We start from the raw sequence: 21,754 nt of genomic DNA, 5'->3' as shown, positions 1-21,754 counted from the left end.
CATTTAATTCTATCTTCAATTAAAATGAAATCTAAATGAAGTCTTTAAATATTCCAGACACCCAGCTTTAAAACGTTTACCTTTAAAGATGATCTTTGTCTCAGTGACAGACAGGAAATCGTGCACCAACTAAAACTGTGTAAAGTTTTCTACATGAGCAGCTGTTCTTGAAACTAAAGAACTGATTTTTTTTCTTTCAAAAGATAAAAATACCAAACAACACCTCTCATCAGGCCTCTCGAACTGTCACACAGACTTCACCTCTGTGCTGTTTGCACAGTTTTATTCCCCTGCACTACATCACATGTCGCTTTCCTCACACATCGTCCACACCTCCTCCATCCTGAGCTACATCATCTTCACCTCACTCTGCAGGGGCCACAACTCATGACCTTGGTTCACAATTAAAATGAAACTATGATTCTCTGCATCAAAGCCAGATATTGGCAGCAATACTTTTGTTTTTCTTTCCAAAAATAAAGGCACATAAAAAGTTAGTGCTATTGTAGCTAGGATTGCTCCATTATCCCATTATATAAAACTGATTAAAAATCCATCATGGCGGATGTTTGGAGAGATTTCTACAGCTGCTGGAAAAATATGTTTATTTCAAAACCACGTGTACCTAAATAATGCATGCAAATGTTTCATTTTTATTTCTTAACATATGAAAGTTAGTTGTTGCAGTGGAAATCGATGGTCACAAAGGGCTATGAATCCAGTGAAAGGAGATCTAGATGAAAATAATTTAAAGTGTTGGTAAACAAATATGAGGAGGCAGCTAACAAAACAACAAGGCTTCAGTATTAGCTTATGGAGTACTATGTGTTCTTGGACTAAGACTACATCAAAACTAACAAGATGTAACCTCCAGGTCTGAAATATGAAACCAATGGCCATTCTTCCTGACAGCCAACGTAAAGTGACTCTTCCTCCTCAGGTTATAAGGAAGTCAATAAGAAAATGACTCTACTTTCCACTTTACTGATGAGTTTACCGTCCAACTAATCTAGAGTAAAACACATGATAAATCAGGATAAATCAACAGATAAAAAGTCGGCGGCACAGTAGTTAGCATGCACAGAGGACTGAGTCCCTTTGAAATGGCTGGGATCAGGACGGGATCAGGTCTGCGACCACTTCTAGTTACTGTAGGTGCCATCTTTAAAGCGACTTTGGTGCCTCAGATTGGTGGTAAAACACCACAACTGATCAGCCCCTGTCAGTTTGTGATTAAATGGCATGAAGTTGGCAACTACATGCAGTCTTTTGTGATAATATGGTGATAAACAGCGATAAATTGGCAAAAATCACAAATCTGGTTCCATCTGCATACAAAAAAATTCACATCAATTGTTTACATTCAGTCCTGGAAGAAACTCAAAGATCTGAAACTGTGACATAGTTGCTGCAGGACAGAAGCTTGACTGCAACCTTACTTTGATGTAGGATTAAAAGCAGAATACCAGTGGAGTCCTCTTTCGCAAAGAGACGAGACGTAGATGAGTTGCGCTTATCAGCACGGACTGACTCGGATTGACTGCAACATGTTGACGTTTGCCTACGCTTACAAATTAAACAGCAATTGTTTGCAAACGTTTACCAGTCTGAGTGATTACAGTCAGTCCAAATGAGACCATGATTGTTCGGAGACAGGTTGCCTCCCCTCAGACAATTTAGAGTGATCACCCAGAGGTTGAGGATGTCACATGCTGCATGCTCAACCTCTAGGCAACCAGTTAAGTACTTGCAATCAGTTGCGAAAAAGGAAATAAATTAATGTGAACACTATTTTTTTTTGGTCTTTCTCTCAAGTTGTCATTCAACAGGCTGTCATCCTGTTTTCACTCTTGTCAGACTGAGCCACGAGTAAACTGTGTTTCTCTGTCTATAACATACATCAGGTGTTATTCTCTCCTGATGTTATCCATCCATCCATCAGACAAGGAGGGGAAGTTAATTGTCACCTTTCTTGGTCAGTAGGAGCTACAGAATTCAATTTCAGTTTTTATATACAGAAAAAAATGGCCAGAGCATGAAAAAAGCACAATCTAGTAAATGTACTATTGTTACTTAATTACAGCTAGAAGTAACTCTGATTTACCTTTGCTACTTTTGCTTGTTAGGGACAAATATTTAGGGCTTCCAGACTGGTCCAATAACACATCAGGAAGTGAGATTTCACATTTGATGACCTTCCCACGAGAAGGTCGTGGGAACAGCTTCCCAAGAACAGCTTGGCCAGCTGTTTTTTGTTTTGATTGTCAGCTAATACAGACTGCTTTAGCTAAAAGCTTGTGATGTTTGTGTCTTTGTTAGGATGTTTAATAAATGCTTTTTATTTAAATAAACTTCTTGTGTAGACGCCGTCCTTCTCACCTATTTTGAAGCAGATTGTAAAATCAGGAAGTTGGTTGTTATGTTTATTTGCCACTCACTAGCCAACATTATTGTTACAATTTCACAGTGGCTAAATACTAGTGACCACTAACTTTACCTGACATGTACCTTCATGTCCATTGTTTGGAGACAAAAGTTTGGTCACTTTTGTCTCCAAACAAAAAAACAAACAAACAAACAAAAAAAACCATGATGGACGAAGTGTCAAATGAGTGGCAGCATATTAAGTCCATCTTTTATATACAGTCCATCTTTTATATACAATGTAAGTTTTACCTTTCCTTCTCTTTCTGTAAAAGGAGACTTAAACGCTGCTACTCTGTGCAGGATTAAAACCTCAGACTTGAAATACTCAGCAGCACACAGGTTTGTTTGTGTGAGGATTTTTGTGGGGTTTTTTTTTTTTTTTTTTCATGTAAACACTTACCGCTAATCCACTTGGCCTCGGGGTCGTGAATGCTGAACTCTGGTTTGTAAAGATCTGCCACAGTCAGCCTGGACTTGCTGCTGCCGGGAAGTTCAACTTGAAAACAAATAAATGGGTGAACTCCAGGTTACAGTTAGAGATTCATCCAATGAAGAGCTGCAGATTGTAAGTGTCTTGTAAAGCATATTCATGTACTTCTGAAAAACGCATATTTGCATGGTTTAGAAAGCTAGACACATCATTTGTGCTCCTGTCTCTCTCCACAGGCTGACATACCGGGTGTGAGGACGACCACAGACATGGTGATGAGCGAGCAGACCACCACGATCACCAGCAAAGAGATGGCAATGCCCTTCCAGTTCCTCTGCGGAGGGCTGACGTCCACATACTCCTGCAAACACAGAAAGTCAGAAACAAACACTAATCATCAGAAACTGTGCCTCCACATGTGAGTCACTGGAACACTGCGAGAATTCATCTGCAGTCCTAACAGCCTCTACGCTCGCTGTGCGATTTTGCTCTCATTCAGTCAGAAGTGATGCTGTGTAATGTGGTCCAGCTTGCACTTCATCCCAGAGGTGTTGCATGGGGCTGAGTTTGAATTTATGTGTAACTTCTTCCAGACCAAACTAGGAAAACGTTTTTTTTTTTTTTTTTTACATGGCGCTGACAATAAAATATCATCCCAGTACTGACCTATAAAGAAATGGGCTCTGCAAGACCTGTGAAGGTGTCTTATGACATCTGGCACCAGCTGGCAGCTCACTGTGAGTTGGAGGTGCTGTGGACCAGTTAGGGGTTTGCCCTGAAGCTCCCCAACATGTCCTTTTTCAATAAAAATATAATAATAACAATAATAATAATAATAATAATAATAATACAAATTAGCTTCCCACAAGCCTCAACCACACACACAACTCTTCACTTAATACAGTTACTTTTGATCGTTCTGTATATTGGGATACTTTGTATAAAAATGGCTGTAAATCCTAAACAGTTAATTCAAAAGTGTTGTTAAACCACTTAAATTAAAGCTGAAGGTTTCCACGTCAGTCACATCTTGATTGTTTTAAACTCTGCTGTGTTGGTGTACAGAAGGAAAACTGTACCTTTCTCCAGCAAAATAAAATTTGATGCTTCATTTTAATTAAATTTTATTTATATAGCAACACATTAAAACAACAGTTACCTAAAGGCGCTTTATATCATAAGGTAAAGACTCTACAATAATACAGAGAAAACAGAGAAACCCCACCAATCAGACGACCCCCTATCAGCAAGCACTTTGGTGACAGTGGGAAGGAAAAACTCCCTTTTAACAGGAAGAAACCTCCTGCAGAGCCAGGCTCAGGGAGGGGTGGCCATCTGCCACGACTGGTGGGGGGTGAGGGAAGGAAGACAGGACAAAGAAACCTTGGCCATTTTACTCTAACTAAATGATGGACAGACTCCTGCATTAAAGGAAAATTGTGGCTCTGTTTTAATCTGTGGTCTCTTTCAAAATGAGAGAGGAAATGAAGGCTCACTGAATTTGATGCTGTGGCCTTCACACTGAACATCTACAGGATGTTTGGGACTGAGATGTTTGAGCGTGCTCCAACCACCATCATAAAAAGATCAAACATAGCAGAGAGAGACTGCATAGGCTTAAAAATCATGTATGAACTGAGCCCCTGGGTCCAGATTACTGTGTGATACTTGCTGTAGAGCATTAAGAATACATCTCCGGGTTTCAATTACATTTTAATTTAATATGAATTTGTGAAGTTAACACAAAATTTCCAGAGCACTGAAGCTGATTTAATGGCTAACTCCTTGTTTTGCCACCTTTGAGCTTGGTACTAGCAGCCAGTTTTCAGATTCTTTTCTTTTTTTCGAAGTTTTTTGAAAGTGAAGTTTAGCCCCCTGAGCATTTCCCACTTTTTGATTTTAACCAGGAAAAAATATATAAGTTCAGTCAGTAAGAGCTCCACAACTGTGAGGCCTTAATGAACAGCCTCAGGCTCTATGGATCTGAGACACCTGGGAGAACTTGGAAATACAATAAGTTTCCTTGTCTTCATCACGGGGCCAGAGTGAGATTTGTAAAAATCCACTGAGCACTCATGGTTCTGAAAAATTCATCACCTGCAACTCCACCAAATCTATCAAAGCTTCGTCCTTTATACAGCTGCACTGTGACTAACACCAGTGTGACGCGTGATGCAGGGCACCTCTGATATCCTGTAGTGGAGACTTGGAAATGAAAATCATTTGCACATTCACTGATTCTGTGACTTTTGTGACTTTTGTGTTTGAGACCTTCTGTAATGTACGATTTGCAGACGGCGGCAAAAAGACAAGATGCAGAGCTGAAGATGAAAAGTGATAAGGAAGGACAGAATCAGAAATGAGTATATAGAGGGCAGAGGAAGGATAGTGGATATATTGGGAAAAGGATCCTTAAGATGGAGCTGCCGGGCAGAGGAGTTTGATGGCTCTAGTGAAGCAGGACATGCAGAGGTTTTGTGGCAGAGGTGAGATAAGGTGAGATGGAGCCAGATGATCTGCTGTAGCGACCTCTAAGGGGAGAGGTCAATTTAAGAACTTCCAGCTAGGTAACTGAACTTTTTATAAATGAGAAAAATCATGGAAGACGAACTTTGATATTCTTTTTTTATCAAAGAGATTTGGTTGATTATTCCTTTGTTGTAACAATACTACCAGTCTTTTTATACAGTTGGAAAGCCTGTTTCTTTCCCCTTAAGTTGTGCCACATTTGTAAGGAAAATGTAATGTGGGCTAAACCATGAAAAACTTGCCAAAACTTCTTTGCCAATGCAAAACAATTGTATAAAGCACAGAATCAGTTTCTTCCATGAAGAGCTGTCAAAGGACATCAGGGACAAGACTGTAGACCCCCATAAGCCTGGAGTGGGCTACAAGGCCATCAGCAAGAAGGTGAAGTGGTGTGGATCAGCCCAAAACTACATGGGAGGAGCTCGTTAATGGTCTGAAGGCAGTTGAATCCACAGGACCCAAGAACAGCGCTGGTAACAAACTACGCAGTAATCGACTAAAATCTTGCAGTACCATAAGGTCCCCCTGCTCGCCCACAACCACACCAGCAAAGAGTACTCGCGCATGCTGCCCATTCTGTGACCTACCTTCACGCGACCAATAGAAACGAGGCCTACAGCTGGGCTAAGCTCAACCACACAATGAACGAGGAACTTTATGACACAAGTTTACGTGCATATGGACCTCCAGAGCCCTTGAGTAAATCATTCCATTCAACACATTGGCTACAGAGGCCACAGCAAATCTGTGGAGAGGTTAGGTTACACACTGTTATCCTGTTATGTTTAACACTTCCCTAATAATGCAGAACCAGATACAGTCAGTTCAAGTGTGATAATGAACACCTGTTGGTGCACACACAATGCTGAGAGGTACCTGCTCTTCATCAGCTCCATTGTTTTCCTCATGACAGGGCACACAAACAAAAAGTCACATAGTACAGTGAGTTACTGAGGACAGGTGATCATATTTTTATTTTTATACATATTTTACATGTAACCGTTGGTCAAGAAAGGCTTAAACTACTGGCTAAAGGGAAACTGAAACATGCAATAAGCAGAAGAGATGCAAAATGTGCCAAACGGAGACAAAAACTACTGCAATAAGAAACATAAAGATACAGAGAATAGCTACAAAAACAAAAATGTCAAAAAACTAAAATGAGATATAAAACACAGGCAAAGATGCAACAAAAACAAAACTGTGCCACACAATCACACGACGAGATTTAAAACTAAATAGGGAAAAAAAACATGCAGAGTGATATAAAATCAGGTAAAATATCAGCAGGCTACAGAGTCAGAGACACAAAGCAATCAGAAATCATATCTGCATGTACTTATGAACCACTGTTTCATAAACTGTGTCCTGTACAACAGAGTCTGAACCTGTGCCAAACATGTTTGCTTTGCCAGGGGGAGCTCCTCTTGTTAGTCTTATTCTTTTAATGTGATTGTTATTGCTTTATTTATTATCATTATTCACATAAATGTACGTATTGTGTAACAAAGAAAGAAGTAGAGCAATAATGAGGAAAAAAGAGGATAAGCGCATCGGCTCACCGGCTCCTGCTACTCTAACACCTGAAGAAAGATACACGAGTAAATACACAAGCTTGTGTGTATGGATGAGAAGCTTCCAGCATACTGGAAATGAATAGCTTATAAAAACTAATATAACTTGGATAATTGGTATCCAGCTGTTTTAATACTGATTTGTGTGTGAATCCCTTCTTTGCAAAATGAAATGACTGAATAAAAAAGAAAGAAAAATGCAGGCCAGCCAGCACACAACATGGATCAGTCTGTAAAATGATGATGTGGGAAGAACAGTCCCTTTATTTCCTCCTATTGTTTGGAGTGCATTTAGAAAACATTAGAAGGAATTCACTATTTTTAATGGAAGCGAGATATAAAAATAGAGCAGACTCGCCGGCATTCATCTCCAGCATCTATCAGTCAGGATTGAATTTTGACTTTTACGGTCATATAACACTCCCGTCGTCTAGACAGAGCGCTGATTATCATCCGAGCTAAAGTGGAAAATCTGATCTGAGCTTTCACACGTTGTGCTCTTAGGCTGAAAGTTTGCTTAAGGATTCCAAGACATCCAATGAACTGTAGCTTCTCAAGAAGCTTACATCATTCCTCACTCCAGCCTCCAATGATGAAAGTTGAACCCGCAGCCAAGACGTTGACAAGTGAGAGAAAAGATGAGAAAGAAATGATGCAAGCAGGGTTTTTAGTTTAACCTCGCACGGGGCCGGGAGACGGCTGCGGACGAGCACTCGGATGTTTCCAGCAGCGACACTGCAGGGGACTGTAATAGGAAGCTGTCACATGCCGACTAAGTGGCCTTTCTTCTGAGCTTGAGAGGGCGAAGCATAAAGGGAAGACAGCGTGAAGCCTTGTTCGTACATCAAACACATCAAACTGCATGTTTTCCAGCAGTCTGTCTGCCCTCTGTAGAGCCGGAGAGACGAGCTAAAAACTCGTGTTTCTTTTGACTTGTTAAGTATCCTGACAATCTTCATTTGGTCAGCTGTTTGGTCTCTAATTATCACCAATCTACAGACAAGTAGAAGATGGAAAACATGTTTAAATTGGGAAGCTTAAAAGGACTCTTGCTGTGAGTTTTAAAGTATCTGACCTGAAACCTGAAGGAGTTTCGTAGGTGGGCATCAAAGATCACCAATTCTCTAATGTTTACTGTCATGCTAGACTGTTTAAACATTGAACAGGTATTCCACTTTAAAATCTGGGAGGCACAGGTTGAAGTCTCTTAAACGTTCAAAGTGGACTGAAATTTCTCATCAGGAATTTCTCAAAAATAAAAGTAAAATGTAATAAATTCAATTCGATTTGATTTATATTGTGCCAAATGACAACAGCTGTCTGGAGGTGCTTTATTTTGTAATGTAAAGACCCTACAATAATACACAAAACAGACAAACCAGACTAACCTCCCATGACCCAGTTTGGTCTGTAGCAGTCAGACAGATGTCCTCAGATTTTACTAGAATACTTCAGTATAGAAAAGCTGACCAGGTCCTGGGTCTACAAAACAACCCAAAATGCTTAGTTTGGTTTTGTGCATTATGGTCAAACATCTTCACTTTGGTCTTGTCTGTTCAAAGCACATTGTTCTAGAAGTCTAGTGGGGGGGTTTTTTCAGATGTAACTTTGCAAACCTAAGCTGTGCTGCCCTGGCCTTTTCTGAAAACCCTTTCAAATAAGACATACGGGGAGTGCAGGATTATTAGGCAAGTTGTATTTTTGAGGAATAATTTTATTATTGAACAACAACCATGTTCTCAATGAACCCAAAAAACTCATTAATATCAAAGCTGAATGTTTTTGGAAGTAGTTTTTAGTTTGTTTTTAGTTTTAGCTATTTTAGGGGGATATCTGTGTGTGCAGGTGACTATTACTGTGCATAATTATTAGACAACTTAACAAAAAACAAATATATACCCATTTCAATTATTTATTTTTACCAGTGAAACCAATATAACATCTCCACATTCACAAATATACATTTCTGACATTCAAAAACAAAACAAAAACAAATCAGCGACCAATATAGCCACCTTTCTTTGCAAGGACACTCAAAAGCCTGCCATCCATGGATTCTGTCAGTGTTTTGATCTGTTCACCATCAACATTGCGTGCAGCAACAACCACAGCCTCCCAGACACTGTTCAGAGAGGTGTACCGTTTTCCCTCCTTGTAAATCTCACATTTGATGATGGACCACAGGTTCTCAATGGGGTTCAGATCAGGTGAACAAGGAGGCCATGTCATTAGTTTTTCTTCTTTTATACCCTTTCTTGCCAGCCACGCTGTGGAGTACTTGGACGCGTGTGATGGAGCATTGTCCTGCATGAAAATCATGTTTTTCTTGAAGGATGCAGACTTCTTCCTGTACCACTGCTTGAAGAAGGTGTCTTCCAGAAACTGGCAGTAGGACTGGGAGTTGAGCTTGACTCCATCCTCAACCCGAAAAGGCCCCACAAGCTCATCTTTGATGATACCAGCCCAAACCAGTACTCCACCTCCACCTTGCTGGTGTCTGAGTCGGACAGGAGCTCTCTGCCCTTTACCAATCCAGCCACGGGCCCATCCATCTGGCCCATCAAGACTCACTCTCATTTCATCAGTCCATAAAACCTTAGAAAAATCAGTCTTGAGATATTTCTTGGCCCAGTCTTGACGTTTCAGCTTGTGTGTCTTGTTCAGTGGTGGTCGTCTTTCAGCCTTTCTTACCTTGGCCATGTCTCTGAGTATTGCACACCTTGTGCTTTTGGGCACTCCAGTGATGTTGCAGCTCTGAAATATGGCCAAACTGGTGGCAAGTGGCATCTTGGCAGCTGCACGCTTGACTTTTCTCAGTTCATGGGCAGTTATTTTGCGCCTTGGTTTTTCCACACGCTTCTTGCGACCCTGTTGACTATTTTGAATGAAACGCTTGATTGTTCGATGATCACGCTTCAGAAGCTTTGCAATTTTAAGACTGCTGCATCCCTCTGCAAGATATCGCACTATTTTTGACTTTTCTGAGCCTGTCAAGTCCTTCTTTTGACCCATTTTGCCAAAGGAAAGGAAGTTGCCTAATAATTATGCACACCTGATATAGGGTGTTGATGTCATTAGACCACACCCCTTCTCATTACAGAGATGCACATCACCTAATATGCTTAATTGGTAGTAGGCTTTCGAGCCTATACAGCTTGGAGTAAGACAACATGCATGAAGAGGATGATGTGGACAAAATACTCATTTGCCTAATAATTCTGCACTCCCTGTACATGTTCAGTGCTGTGCTGTCATGAATATTAACATTTAACAAGCTAACTGATGCCTGTAGAGTCTGAGAAGTAGCTCTTGGATTTTGCAGTTTCTCTGAGCATTGTGTGCTCTGAGCTTGGGGTAAATTTGCTGGCATTGTGTTAACACACACCTGAAAGCTTCAGACCCGCAAACCGCTAAATGTTCTGTTTTCATAGAGGTTGTCACACTTACTGATAAACAGTTAATCGAGTTTATTCATTCATATGGAAAAAGTAACATGGTAGTTCGTTTTTCACATGGTTGCATAGAGCCTGTGAAAGCATCACTCAGCATCAATGAAAAAATTTAGGTAAGTGGGATTTATATGTCTGTATTAAATCTAGAGCAAATATTTTAATGCTGAAAGCCTGATGTGCACCACCATAAAAGCGCAACTACATGTCATCACAATTCAGTACCATTATTTCCTCTTCCTCCTCTTTTCTCATCATTTTTCACATCAACTTGAAGAGAATGGACTGCTCAATAAGCACAACTCCAACGGCAACTAGTATGTTAGTAAACTGCGTTGTATATTGTTGGGTTCCGGAATAAGTTGTAAGTCCAGAGTTGGAATTTTCATCCCCAGTGTGCCCTCAACTCGAATTTTAGAAAGTCAAAGTAGCCCCACCAACCCCAAGTTAACAATCCACGATGGCGACAGTGAACAAAAACAGCAATAAAACAGAAAAACGTTGAATCTATCCCGCCACTGCTGTGTATTTGTGACTTGCTAAACAAACCATACACAGGTTCTATTCATGAATATGCTGCAGAAGTTTTTTACCATTAAAAATACAAGTATTAGGCTGCATTGCTAGTGATGCATGAATGGCTCTGCCCTGCTAAGAAGCTCAACAAATCTTGTTTTTCATTGCTTTTTTGACTTTCCTGCTGGAACAGACTAACTCAGGGCTGACATCACTGTAGACTTCCAACATTTAACATAACTGGAACGCAACATAAATACTGGCAACCGAGTTGGCTACTTCTGCAGGGTACACAATAGGCTCTACACAGATTTTGCACAGCCTTAAGGCCTTTTCACATGGGATGTAGCACACGAATTGCTGCGCTCTGAACCGCTCTCATTTCTATTGCTTGCACTGCGCAATAGCGGTTCCCCGCAGTGCTTTGCACAGTCGAAGTTGAGTTCAACCCAGTTGAACTTTGACCGCTGTGCACTGTGATGTACCTTCGCGCGACCAATAGAAACCTAGAGCCACGCTAAGTTCAACCACGTGATGAACGAAAAGATTCTGTGTGTATCAGAGTTCAGTGAACTTTCTGACACAAGTTTACGTGCATATATAGGGACCTCCAGAGTCTTAAAGTCATTCCTTTCAACGGCTCTGGGGACCTCAGAAGGAAAGCAGTGTTGTGGAAACGACACACTCCTTAAAGCTTTCTTCTTTATGAATGAGAGATGCATGTTTTAAAATAACAGGGAGCAGGCGTGTGTAGTACAAGTACAGCGGGTGGAACAAAGTGACGTACAAGCAGAGCGCAACGGCCAGCTTAACACAAATTTCGGGCCATTTGCACTAGCTAGCAGTCAACACAGCACATGTCGCCTCCTATGTGAAAGAGCGTTTAGACTGTAGTCAGTCTTACCAATGATACTATGCTCAGCACATCTGATGCCCAAAGTCTAATTTGTTTGGATTAGTGTAATCATTGCATGCTGTGTCTGGTAACAGCTGAGGAACCCTGTTCTGCTTTAAGAGGTGGGACCAGGTTCAGCTCAAACTGGCACATCATGCATGTAGTATGATTGCTATCAGTGCCCGAGCACAGCAATCCTCCATAAAAGTAGCTGCTAAGTAAACAACAAATCTGTAACGCATGTGAGAGAACAGAGTGCCACAAAAAGCATAAAATCATGGACCTTGTATTTTGTTGTAAGGCTTCAAAAGAGCCTGTGTACAAGGAAGGAACCAAGCGTGAGAGAGAGGCCAAGATGCTGAGATGTGTACTCAAGCCCAATCATTGAGCACAGTGTGAGTGCAGGACAGCATGGGAGAGTTGGACATCAAAGATCATCAATTCAGAATCTGATCAAAAGTTAAATATACAGGATTTTACCCAAATGTTACCCTGTTTACATGGTTATTCATTCAGCAGGTGCACCACTGGAATCTTTAGATATTTATATTTGTTGGATTAACTCTCATTATTGCAGATTATTAAAAACAGAAATGCAAAAAAAGATGGCTTTTACCTCAAGAATTGCTGAAGATGCCAACTGGAGTGAAACGCATACTGTTAAATCGACAACCTGATTCAGAATTCTTACCTCTTGCACATTTCATATCCTGCAGGTTTTTCATGTTGCTACAGAAAGGCAAAATCGGTGTTGTAGTGCAACCTCGCTCTCTCTGGGCTATTTCATTATAGCAGTAGCAGTTTCGTGCTGTGTGCTGCATGTCAAAACCTCAGTTGACTCTCCCAACTGAGTCCAACACTGGCTTAAGTTTCCAATTTACAGTCTTGACCATTTGGAAGTTGTACACTAAGTATACTTTACTAGTTTGTCAAATCCTATTCTCGTCTGGCGACTTACTGAATTCTAAATTCTTACAAGTGCCTCTGATCAATAGAGCCCAGGGCTGTTCATTTTGGACTCACAGCTGTGGACGTGTTACTGACTGAATTTGGGAAGGTTTTTTTTTTCCAGGTGGAAATTTCAGAAAATAGCAGAGGGCTTAAGGGATTAAGGCAAAGGCCTTAACAATCGACCAAAAACACCTTTATAACCCTGCCTCTGCCAGCTTGAGCCCACACATCAACAGAACCATTACAACCTCCGACTTTGCCACCTAACAACTCACACACACACAGAAAGAAAATATGGATACCTGTGTAGATTTACAACATATTAAAATCATGCATGTTTTTGCTATTCAAAACACAAGCTGTCAAATAACAAAAGCAAGAAACTATTTGACTATTATGGCTGAAACTAATTATGGTTATGTAAGTCCAGAAAACTTGCTAAATCCCCAAATGATATTGAGCAACTTGACCAAATGACACAAAACCGAAGAATGCCAAGTAAGCTGACATGTGTAGTTCTTATATTACAATACCAGCTGGACAGTATCATGGTTGTACTGCATATTAGGCTTCCACTGTGCCACTCTGCTGAAAACCACCCCAGATGGGACTTGAACCCACAATCCCTGGCTTAGGAGGCCAGTGCCTTATCCATTAGGCAACTGGGGCTGCACAAAGGGACCCCAAACATGCTGCATAATGTTCAGTATACAGCTGATCCATTGTGACCTGCAACAGAATGGAGAAAATGTCTATTCGGCTCCTCAGCTTCGCTCCGAGCTCCACTTTGTTTGGATGTTGTTTCCGTTGTTTGTGGAGATTCATGAAACCACACAAGGACCAAAGAGTAACTAAGATCTGGATCACTGGCTCTAGTTACATTAAGTCTTTAAAGAGTCTTGCTGAATTTCTGTTATGAAGACTTAAGACAGCTCTGAAGATAAAAGGGGTCCCAATCCTTTACTAGCAAGGCGTAACTAATAAAATGTCTGGTGAGTGTAGATTCAGTCTGAAAGGTAACAAATGTAACCAATGTATTTTCTCAGTATACACCCAGTTTTGTAGTTTTAGACAATTTTTGTATAAATATAAAAAAAATACAGCCACAAACCTTTCTAGATATGACCGCCCACACATACACATGAGAGCACAACTACACAACTAACTGTGTGATGCTATTGTCTCAATATGGACCAAAATCTCAGAGGAATGTTTCCAGCACCTTGTTGAATCCACTGTTCTGAAGGCAAATAGGGGGTCCAACCCAGTACTAGCAAGTTATACCTAATAACGTGGCTGGTAAGTGTATATAGAAAGTCTTAAATCTATTGTCAGCAGCTGCCAGTCAAACACACAGCTGATTAAGACTGAAAAAAGGCTGTGATATTAATCGAGTGACGTAGAAAGGGTTTGATTTTTTTGCAGTGTGAAGCTAAACTGACCTAAGACTTGTAAAAACTGTTTGTGCCCCAATGAGAAAGCACTAGCGGCGCTTTCATTCTGGTAGGATACAGATTCGCCAGTTTAAGTAAACTGTTTTTAAACCTTTTTTTTTTTTAGATATTTTGAGATCTTCTGTGATGAACAACACTTTCATATTCTGTTCATATCGCTGCACGCTGCTGCGGGATGCCGACTTTAGTGTTATTGAAGGATTATTATGACTAACCTACCTTGAATAAATCTGTGTGACGCTTAGTATAAAAGGCACAGATGTGTCCAGAACAATCTATATCACATCCACTGCTGTGAGAGGTGAAACCGTTTAATTACCGAAGCAGGAAAACCTCAGACACGCTCAGCAGTGGGTAGAGCTTCCTTTGCACACCACTGGGCCATCGACTCCTCTCTGAGTTTGGTTCAACATCTCGGAGCTAATTCACTGTACACTCAGAGTGTGAGTGTGCTTCAGCAAACACAGTTCACTGCAACAGTCTGCTGATCAAACTCCCTTCAGTGGGAAGTAAGGCAGGCGAGCAAATCAAAGCATGTGTGTCGGTGTTTGTGTGCTGAGGATACACTGAAGAGAGTTAAAGGGACAGATGCACAGACGCACAGACACACGTCGACAAACCGAACCTGCTGAAAGCCAAGGCGATGGCTTTCCACACGAAGGCTTTCAATGGGTCACGCTGAGACTGAACACGAATTCAAGGCTAAAATTTCCAGCCTCTCAGATCGACCTCGGACATAAAAAGGCAAGGACACGTTTTATGCCACAAAATAAAAACCCAAGACATTATTACCAGGAGTATTATCCAGTCACTTTTAGCAAACAGACACCAAAAACAGACAAAAAAATGCAAAGACAAAGGCCAAGACTGAAAAAACAATAAGGAGGGATTATTTCCAAGTAAATTAAGTATCTGTAAAGACTTAAATGTTTTTGTACAGTTACTTTTTCCTGTTGTGTGCTAGTTTTTTGTAGAGCAGGTGCTTAGTGATTTAATCAATAAACCAAATCAATCCAAGCCATTTCAACTGATTTGACATTTGAGTCTTTCTTCAAGCTAAAAATGCCCAAAATGTTCTCAAATTGATCATTTTCGGCTCATCCATCTCTTGCATGGTAGTAAATGTTTTCAGACATATGGTTTCCCGGTGTTTTAAAGACAAAAGAATCAGTTCTTATGCATAAAACTCTTAGCTGCACTCTTTTTGCATGTTTATTTCTCTTGCAAAACAGACCTCGAACTCACAGAGAATAAATAAAAATCAACTTTTAGACCCAAAATAAAATCAAGATTATTGTTTGGTGGGGAAGAAAGAATGCAGAGCGTCCATGAAACACATCCAAAAACAAATGCAAAATTTATTAAATGAGATAAAAACGCAACAACAAATGACTCCAAAGATAGCAAACAACAGATAAAAGATAAGACAACAAAGATAATATCTCTGCGAGCCAATAACACAAAATAAGGTGTAAAACAACCACAAAGATATTCACAATTACCAAAATGTGATGCAAAATGACCAAATGAAACGTGACCACAGAAATACAAAATGAGAAACAGTTTTACCACAAATATGTGCAAAACTACCATAAGTAGGTCAGAAATGAGTGAAATGGGGCATAAACAAGTGCAAATACAAAATTTGGTACACGAATGTAAACAACGATGACCAGATATGCAAAATTACCACAAAGAGGCTCGGGATATCAGATTCAGATGTTTTAGGAGAGATGAGATGCTGTAGGTGGCCTTTACTTTGAAAAGACTTCAGTTCTACAGCATTATGGCCCACCCTACACCGCACCTGATTGGGCCGCATTTAGGCGTTAGGCCGATGACTCATGAGAAATGATAACTGGTTGGTTTAGACAGGAGGAGTGAATCAGAGGCACAGCAGGACAGGAGCCATCGAGTAAGTAACTTCCTCCCTCGTGCTGTTTTCATTTTAAATGAAGCCATAATTCTCTGCTTTTATTATTTCATCTTACATGTTTCTACAGACATAATCACAGACATAGACTCATAGCCTAAAAGCAAAAACATTATCTTGCCCACACTAATTTTCTAAACCCTGGTTACATCCATGTGCAAAACCACCACAACAGTGTGAGACAGACTGACCGAATGAGGCACAAAGCTCCTCAAAGATCCAAAACAACCGAAAAACAAGCAAAAAATGCGCAAAATTTGATTCCAAGTGACACAAAAAACACTGAAAATGAGCAAAAGAAAGACAAAAAACCCACAAAGATACTAAAACAGGAGCTACAATGAAAATCAAACACAAAGAGACATCAAATTAGACACAAGGCTTCATAAATGCCAAACTACCACAAAGACATGACAGAAATGAGAATAAAGATGAACAAAAAGCAAAATAAAATGACCCGATGAAGACACTAAATGAGACACACAACATTTAAACTACAAAACACCACAATCTACCACAATGATGAAAAACAAGCAAACGGACACAGGATTTAGACACAACTAGCACACAGAGAGTCAAAATGTGACACATATACTGAGTAAATTAAGAAATAATAAGATGAGCAGGAAGAGATACAAAAATGCAAAAACGAGACACAAAGGATTTAAAATAAACAGTAAGAGCACAGGCAGAAACTCCCCCAAAAAGATGAGAAACAAAAATCGAAAAAGATGACAATGAAGAAATAAAGAACAAGACACACAACATTTAAACAAAAAAAACCTGCCGGATCTACCACAACAAGACTGGAAATAATGAAAAAACTAGATGCAAAAACTGAGACACAAAACCACCAAAATGAGACACAAAGGGAATCAAACACAAGAAGTAAGAAAGAAGATGAACAGGAAGACATTTAAAATAAGAAACAGTAAGAGCACAAAAAGACTCAAAGCAACAACAACAAAAAAGACACAAAATCACCAAAACATGAAAAAGATGACAATGAAGAGACACAAACACTGAGAATGAACACAAATGAACAGAAATGGGAATATTTTATTCTGCTGTACATGTTTGTATACCACTTATATACTTATTAATAGTCAATATATACTGTATATGTAGCAACTAGTTATCCATTCCTAATCTATTCCAACATCTTTGCACCACTCAACCATAAATATGCTGTACGTGTTGTTATTGTCTGTGTCATGTGATGAAAACACAACAATTATGCGCAACTGAGCAGATTAACACGCGAAAGAATCTAAAAAAATAAAACAAGACAATTTGATCAGAAAGACGCAAAAACAAACCCGAGGAAACTTAAAGAACTGCGAAGCCAAAGCATCTACAAAAACAGGACTCAAAGTCACCAGAGTATCGCCACAAACGGAGCTCCTGGCCTGTTTTTCCCCACAAACACGTTCTGGATTATTCACATGATCGTGGACAACCTGTTGGAGTTACACCGCGGACACTGCATTCCTGTCAGCCGGCTCTGATGGCTCGCTGTGCCGCTGCAGCCCTGCCTGAGCTCCGCGGCATCAGGCTGAAGTTGGAAAAGTGTGGAATTACTGAGAGGAAGGAGGGAAAGGAAAGCTTCTTGAAGGGAAAGGAAAACTTCTACATATTTGATTTTTCCCAGTAAAAATAAAAATAATAATTTCATTAAAATTTGATTTCAAATAAAGCGTGGGGTCCCTGTCCACTCTAGCTATCGCGCTGTCCGCACGCGCCTGGACGTTATCTTCTTTTAGCCGGAAATTAAAAAAAAATTAAAAGTAAAAATAAAGATGTCTGTCTGTGTCGCTGTGTGGTTTTAGCGAGTACTCCCACCTCATCCTGCTGAGACTCTTTGGGTTTCTTCTTGCTGGCGGCCGTCATCGTCTCGGAGTCTCGGTCTGTCTCTGCCCGGTAATAACATCACAAACCTGCCGCGCGACGATTTTAGCTGAGCGAGCCACAAAGCTGCTAACAATCAACGCGAGGTTCCGGCAACAGCTTCAAAATAAAAGTCGATCCGCAGGAAACACTTTTTTCGTCAATAACTGTCGCTACTTTTTGTGTTAAATTCATTTTTTATTCTTCTTCTTAATTTTGCTTGTTTAATTCATTTTTGCTTTACATGCTAAAAGCTAAATTAATAATAGTTATTAAACAACAGCAATTATTGAAACTATTAATTCGTGTATATTAATAGTTTAAAAACACGATAAATATTAAAATGATTTTTAAAAAGCTGAAACTCGCACTGGAACTAATAAAAACTAAACAGAGCCTAACATAAATAAACTTAAGATGAATAAATAGAAAGGCAACTAAAACAAACAAATCTATGCTCTAAAATGACAGAAACTAAAGTGAACTGAAGATAAATAATAATAATAATAATAATGATAATAATAATAACAATAATAATAATAATAATTACTTATGTCACATAAAGACCTTTGTAACTGAAGAGTGTAACTGCTATTCATAAGATGGACTAAGCCGAAATTTATATTACTCTGACTCTAAATTGTTGCATTTTGTTTAATGTTTTTTGGGGCATATACCAGTGTGGAAATAAGAATATGTGGAGAGATACTGAGTGTAGAGAATAAATCCAAAACTCAGTTTGAAGTGTTTTCAGATTCAGTGCATGGTGATAAAGTTTTTTTTCTTCCAAAAACATTTAATAAATATTAACATAATAATGCAAATATCAAGTGTCAGTTTAAGCAGAGCTGTCCATGGTGCTGAAATCCACAATAGCTGAGACTTTAGTTTAAAATAGGCAGCGGCAAGCTTTAACTGCAAACATTTTTCCTGTCACTGCTCATTAGAAACAAAGATAACTTTATTATTTGTAATATTTATTTTATTTGTATTTTTCTGTTAGGCCTTCAGTCAGGACACCACATTTACAAGAAAGCTCAATTTTATTATTTTTTTACTGTAAACACAAAAAGATGATGTTTGCTTTTACCAGCTCACGCTTATTCATATTCAACTACATTAACTACTTTATTTGAACTCAAGGTTTTGTTAATAACAAAAATTAAAAAGTAATCAGATTACTGCAAAGGTGTGCAAACCAACAACACACACCTACAGGATTATCATAAAAGGGAAGTCATACTGTAGCCTGTAGTAACAGGTAAATGTGAATGAAAAAGATTTTTTTTTTCAAGACAACCAATCACATCACACATATAGACATCCTGGAAAGTCTACCCTGCTACATAAGCTCTCAGCACAAAGTTTACATCTCAAGGTTGAGGGAGGAAAATTGCTTATTTTTTTTAATGCATGCGATTCATGAGAGTAGCAGAATACTATACACTGTGGGCAAAGGGAACATCTGTGTGGCTGTACTTTACTGCAAGCTCTTGTCATGATATGCTGTGTGGACCCAAATGTAAGACACAGAAACAGACCTTAACTCCAAACTCTCAACTTTTTTACTGGAAAAAAAACAAACAAAGACAGGAATGGAGTCAAAGATGCAGAAAAAACATACCCAACACAGGAACCACGGACTAGAAACAAAGGTAAGCTCAAAAGACTAGGATATAATATTAATATTAAGATTAAAAGAACTAATAGCCTGGGACTTGATCATAAATCATGAACCAAAAGAACTCACAACTCTTCAAGAAAACTTAAAAATCTGCAAGCTATTACCTCAACCCCTCTAACCAACAACTGAGTGAACAGTTAGGCATAGAGCCTCGTGTATTCATGAGAGTCCAACCCCATGAAGTCCAGAAAGTGTTAGTTAATGTGTATCTAGAAGTTTTGTGTTATAATCATCCTCCTTCACTAACACACATAATATGGGCGACAACTTCCTTGGAACAGAGAACCCCTTTCCCCCCAAATAAACCTGTATATTATGTTGAACATTAACCTGAAGTCACGTTGTAAGTCAAGGTAACCACAGCCCATCAGTTTCGCTATGAAATGATCCCCTCTAAGCTCTCCACAGGAGTTTATCTCTCACTCAGTCTGGCTGCACATTTAAACCTGATAACTGCAGCCATACTTATAGTAATATTCCCATAGAGGCTTACAGTGTAGCACTTTGTGGTATTTTTACCTGCAATGATGTCATGCCACTATTCCTACAGTATCACTTCAGGGACTAAGAGGTCTTCTGCAATAGCTAGTGTTTCAGCATCCCTCGGAAATACGTTATGGGATTATAGCTCAGCGTGTCATCGGAGAACAAATCGGACCAACGCTTCATCTGAAATCCCCTCAGACGAGAGCAAGACGAGACAATCGAGGAGATCAGTAGCCAGCTGGCCCTTCACCACTGCCAAATGTCTGAATGCAAACAGATAGGTGTCAGAGAGAAAGCCCTGAAGACACAACCCACACTCACTCGTGCACTCTGTGCCCCCCCATCCCATCTACAGAGTAATGAGTACAGCTAGAGGGGGAAATGGAAAAAAAATGAAGATGGAGGAGCTGACGATGAGAGGCAAACCAGCCTGAAGGTGTCTCTCTGCCCTAATGTGTGTGTGTGTGTGTGTGTGTGTGTGTGTGTGTGTGTGTGTGTGTGTGTGTGTGTGTGTGTGTGTGTGTGTGTCTGTGTGTGTCTGTGTCTGTGTGTGTGTACGTCTAAGGACAGGAAGAAGACACAGATCAGTTTCCGACTTCCATATGTGGGGGTTAAAAAGCCTTAGATCAGGAGGCCTGGCCAGTCAGTCTTCCATGCATTTAATAAGTGCTTTCAAGGCTCCTCTAACTATGTTTTTATTAAACAGTTTCACTAAAGACAAAATAATATGGAGCTAACATGGAACCATGAATACCATCATACACTAACCAAAGCAGTTTTGCAGAAAACTCGCCTTTAATCTCTAATAAGCACCTTTAACTCTGTGACAGCGTTACAGCTCAAAAACTCGCTGACCACAAAAATCCAGCTTCAGTCACCTGCATTTTCAAACAGTCAAAGAGTCTAGAAATGTTGCTTTTGTGTGCAGTCCAATGGTTTGAAAAGTCAGATCATATCAAAGATTCAGGGAGCCTTGATTGTCATTCACCGTGAAGAAAACATGGGAGAACAAGATCCAGTTACTTAGGTCTCAGTGCTAATAATGATTAAAATAAGTAATGACCTAATTAAAATAACAATAAATGTAATATATAAAAAAATAAATAACATAATCACTATTCTTTGTCCTGTTGGAACTGACTGTGGCGGCCCACAAGCTGCCACAGTCTCTCTCTCTTCGAGAGAGAGAGAGAGAGAGAAGCTGAGAAGATCTGTTGCAGAGAGAAAGACAAACACTGAACTGGGAAATTAACCAAAGCTGCTTTAGTTGATTCCTTGAGTAAAATAAGAGCTGGGGGGAAAATGAGCAGGAAAAAGCTTTAGCCACCGTTAACGGAAATAAGAGCAGAGCTTAAAATAGGTCTGCACGTGTAATATAAAGGCCCAGAAGCTTTAATATGAAGCCAAATGGCCGAATGACAAAGCAGTTTTACCCTCCCTGTATGCAGCGTGATGATTGATTTGCTCGTCATGAGATATTTCGGCTGGATTTCCGCTCTGATTCACCAGTTCGCTCCTCTTTATTTGGAAGTGTGCGAC

The 21,754-nt window shown here is 39.8% G+C and overlaps 1 protein-coding gene and 1 non-coding gene across 5 annotated transcripts in view; both read right to left on the bottom strand.

Annotated features, from left to right (window-relative positions):
- The window catches only part of LOC100702270 (inactive dipeptidyl peptidase 10), a 118,590-nt gene that overhangs the window by 61,021 nt on the left and 35,815 nt on the right, over positions 1 to 21,754 (bottom strand). For 3 of the 4 annotated variants that reach the window (XR_003216414.1, XM_025903127.1, XM_025903128.1), the window contains exons 2-3: positions 3,104 to 3,218; positions 2,828 to 2,923 (exon numbers count right to left, since the gene is read on the bottom strand). Coding sequence is in view for 3 of the 4 variants with exons in the window: in XM_025903127.1 (XP_025758912.1) it covers positions 2,828 to 2,923; positions 3,104 to 3,218 (211 nt within the window). In the remaining variant the exon portion in view is untranslated. Of the gene's footprint in view, positions 1 to 2,827; positions 2,924 to 3,103; positions 3,219 to 18,000; positions 18,145 to 21,754 lie in introns of those variants that run through there. The other variant, XM_003446560.5, reaches the window with a different exon arrangement.
- On the bottom strand, positions 13,368 to 13,440 carry trnar-ccu (transfer RNA arginine (anticodon CCU)). The gene has a single exon. It is a non-coding gene; the product is annotated as a tRNA-Arg (tRNA).

The sequence above is a fragment of the Oreochromis niloticus genome, linkage group LG23, assembly GCF_001858045.2.
Source record: "Oreochromis niloticus isolate F11D_XX linkage group LG23, O_niloticus_UMD_NMBU, whole genome shotgun sequence".
In the NCBI taxonomy this organism is placed as follows: domain Eukaryota; kingdom Metazoa; phylum Chordata; class Actinopteri; order Cichliformes; family Cichlidae; genus Oreochromis; species Oreochromis niloticus.
Note: the sequence above shows the minus strand (reverse complement) of the source record. Positions and strands in the feature narration are given on the sequence as shown.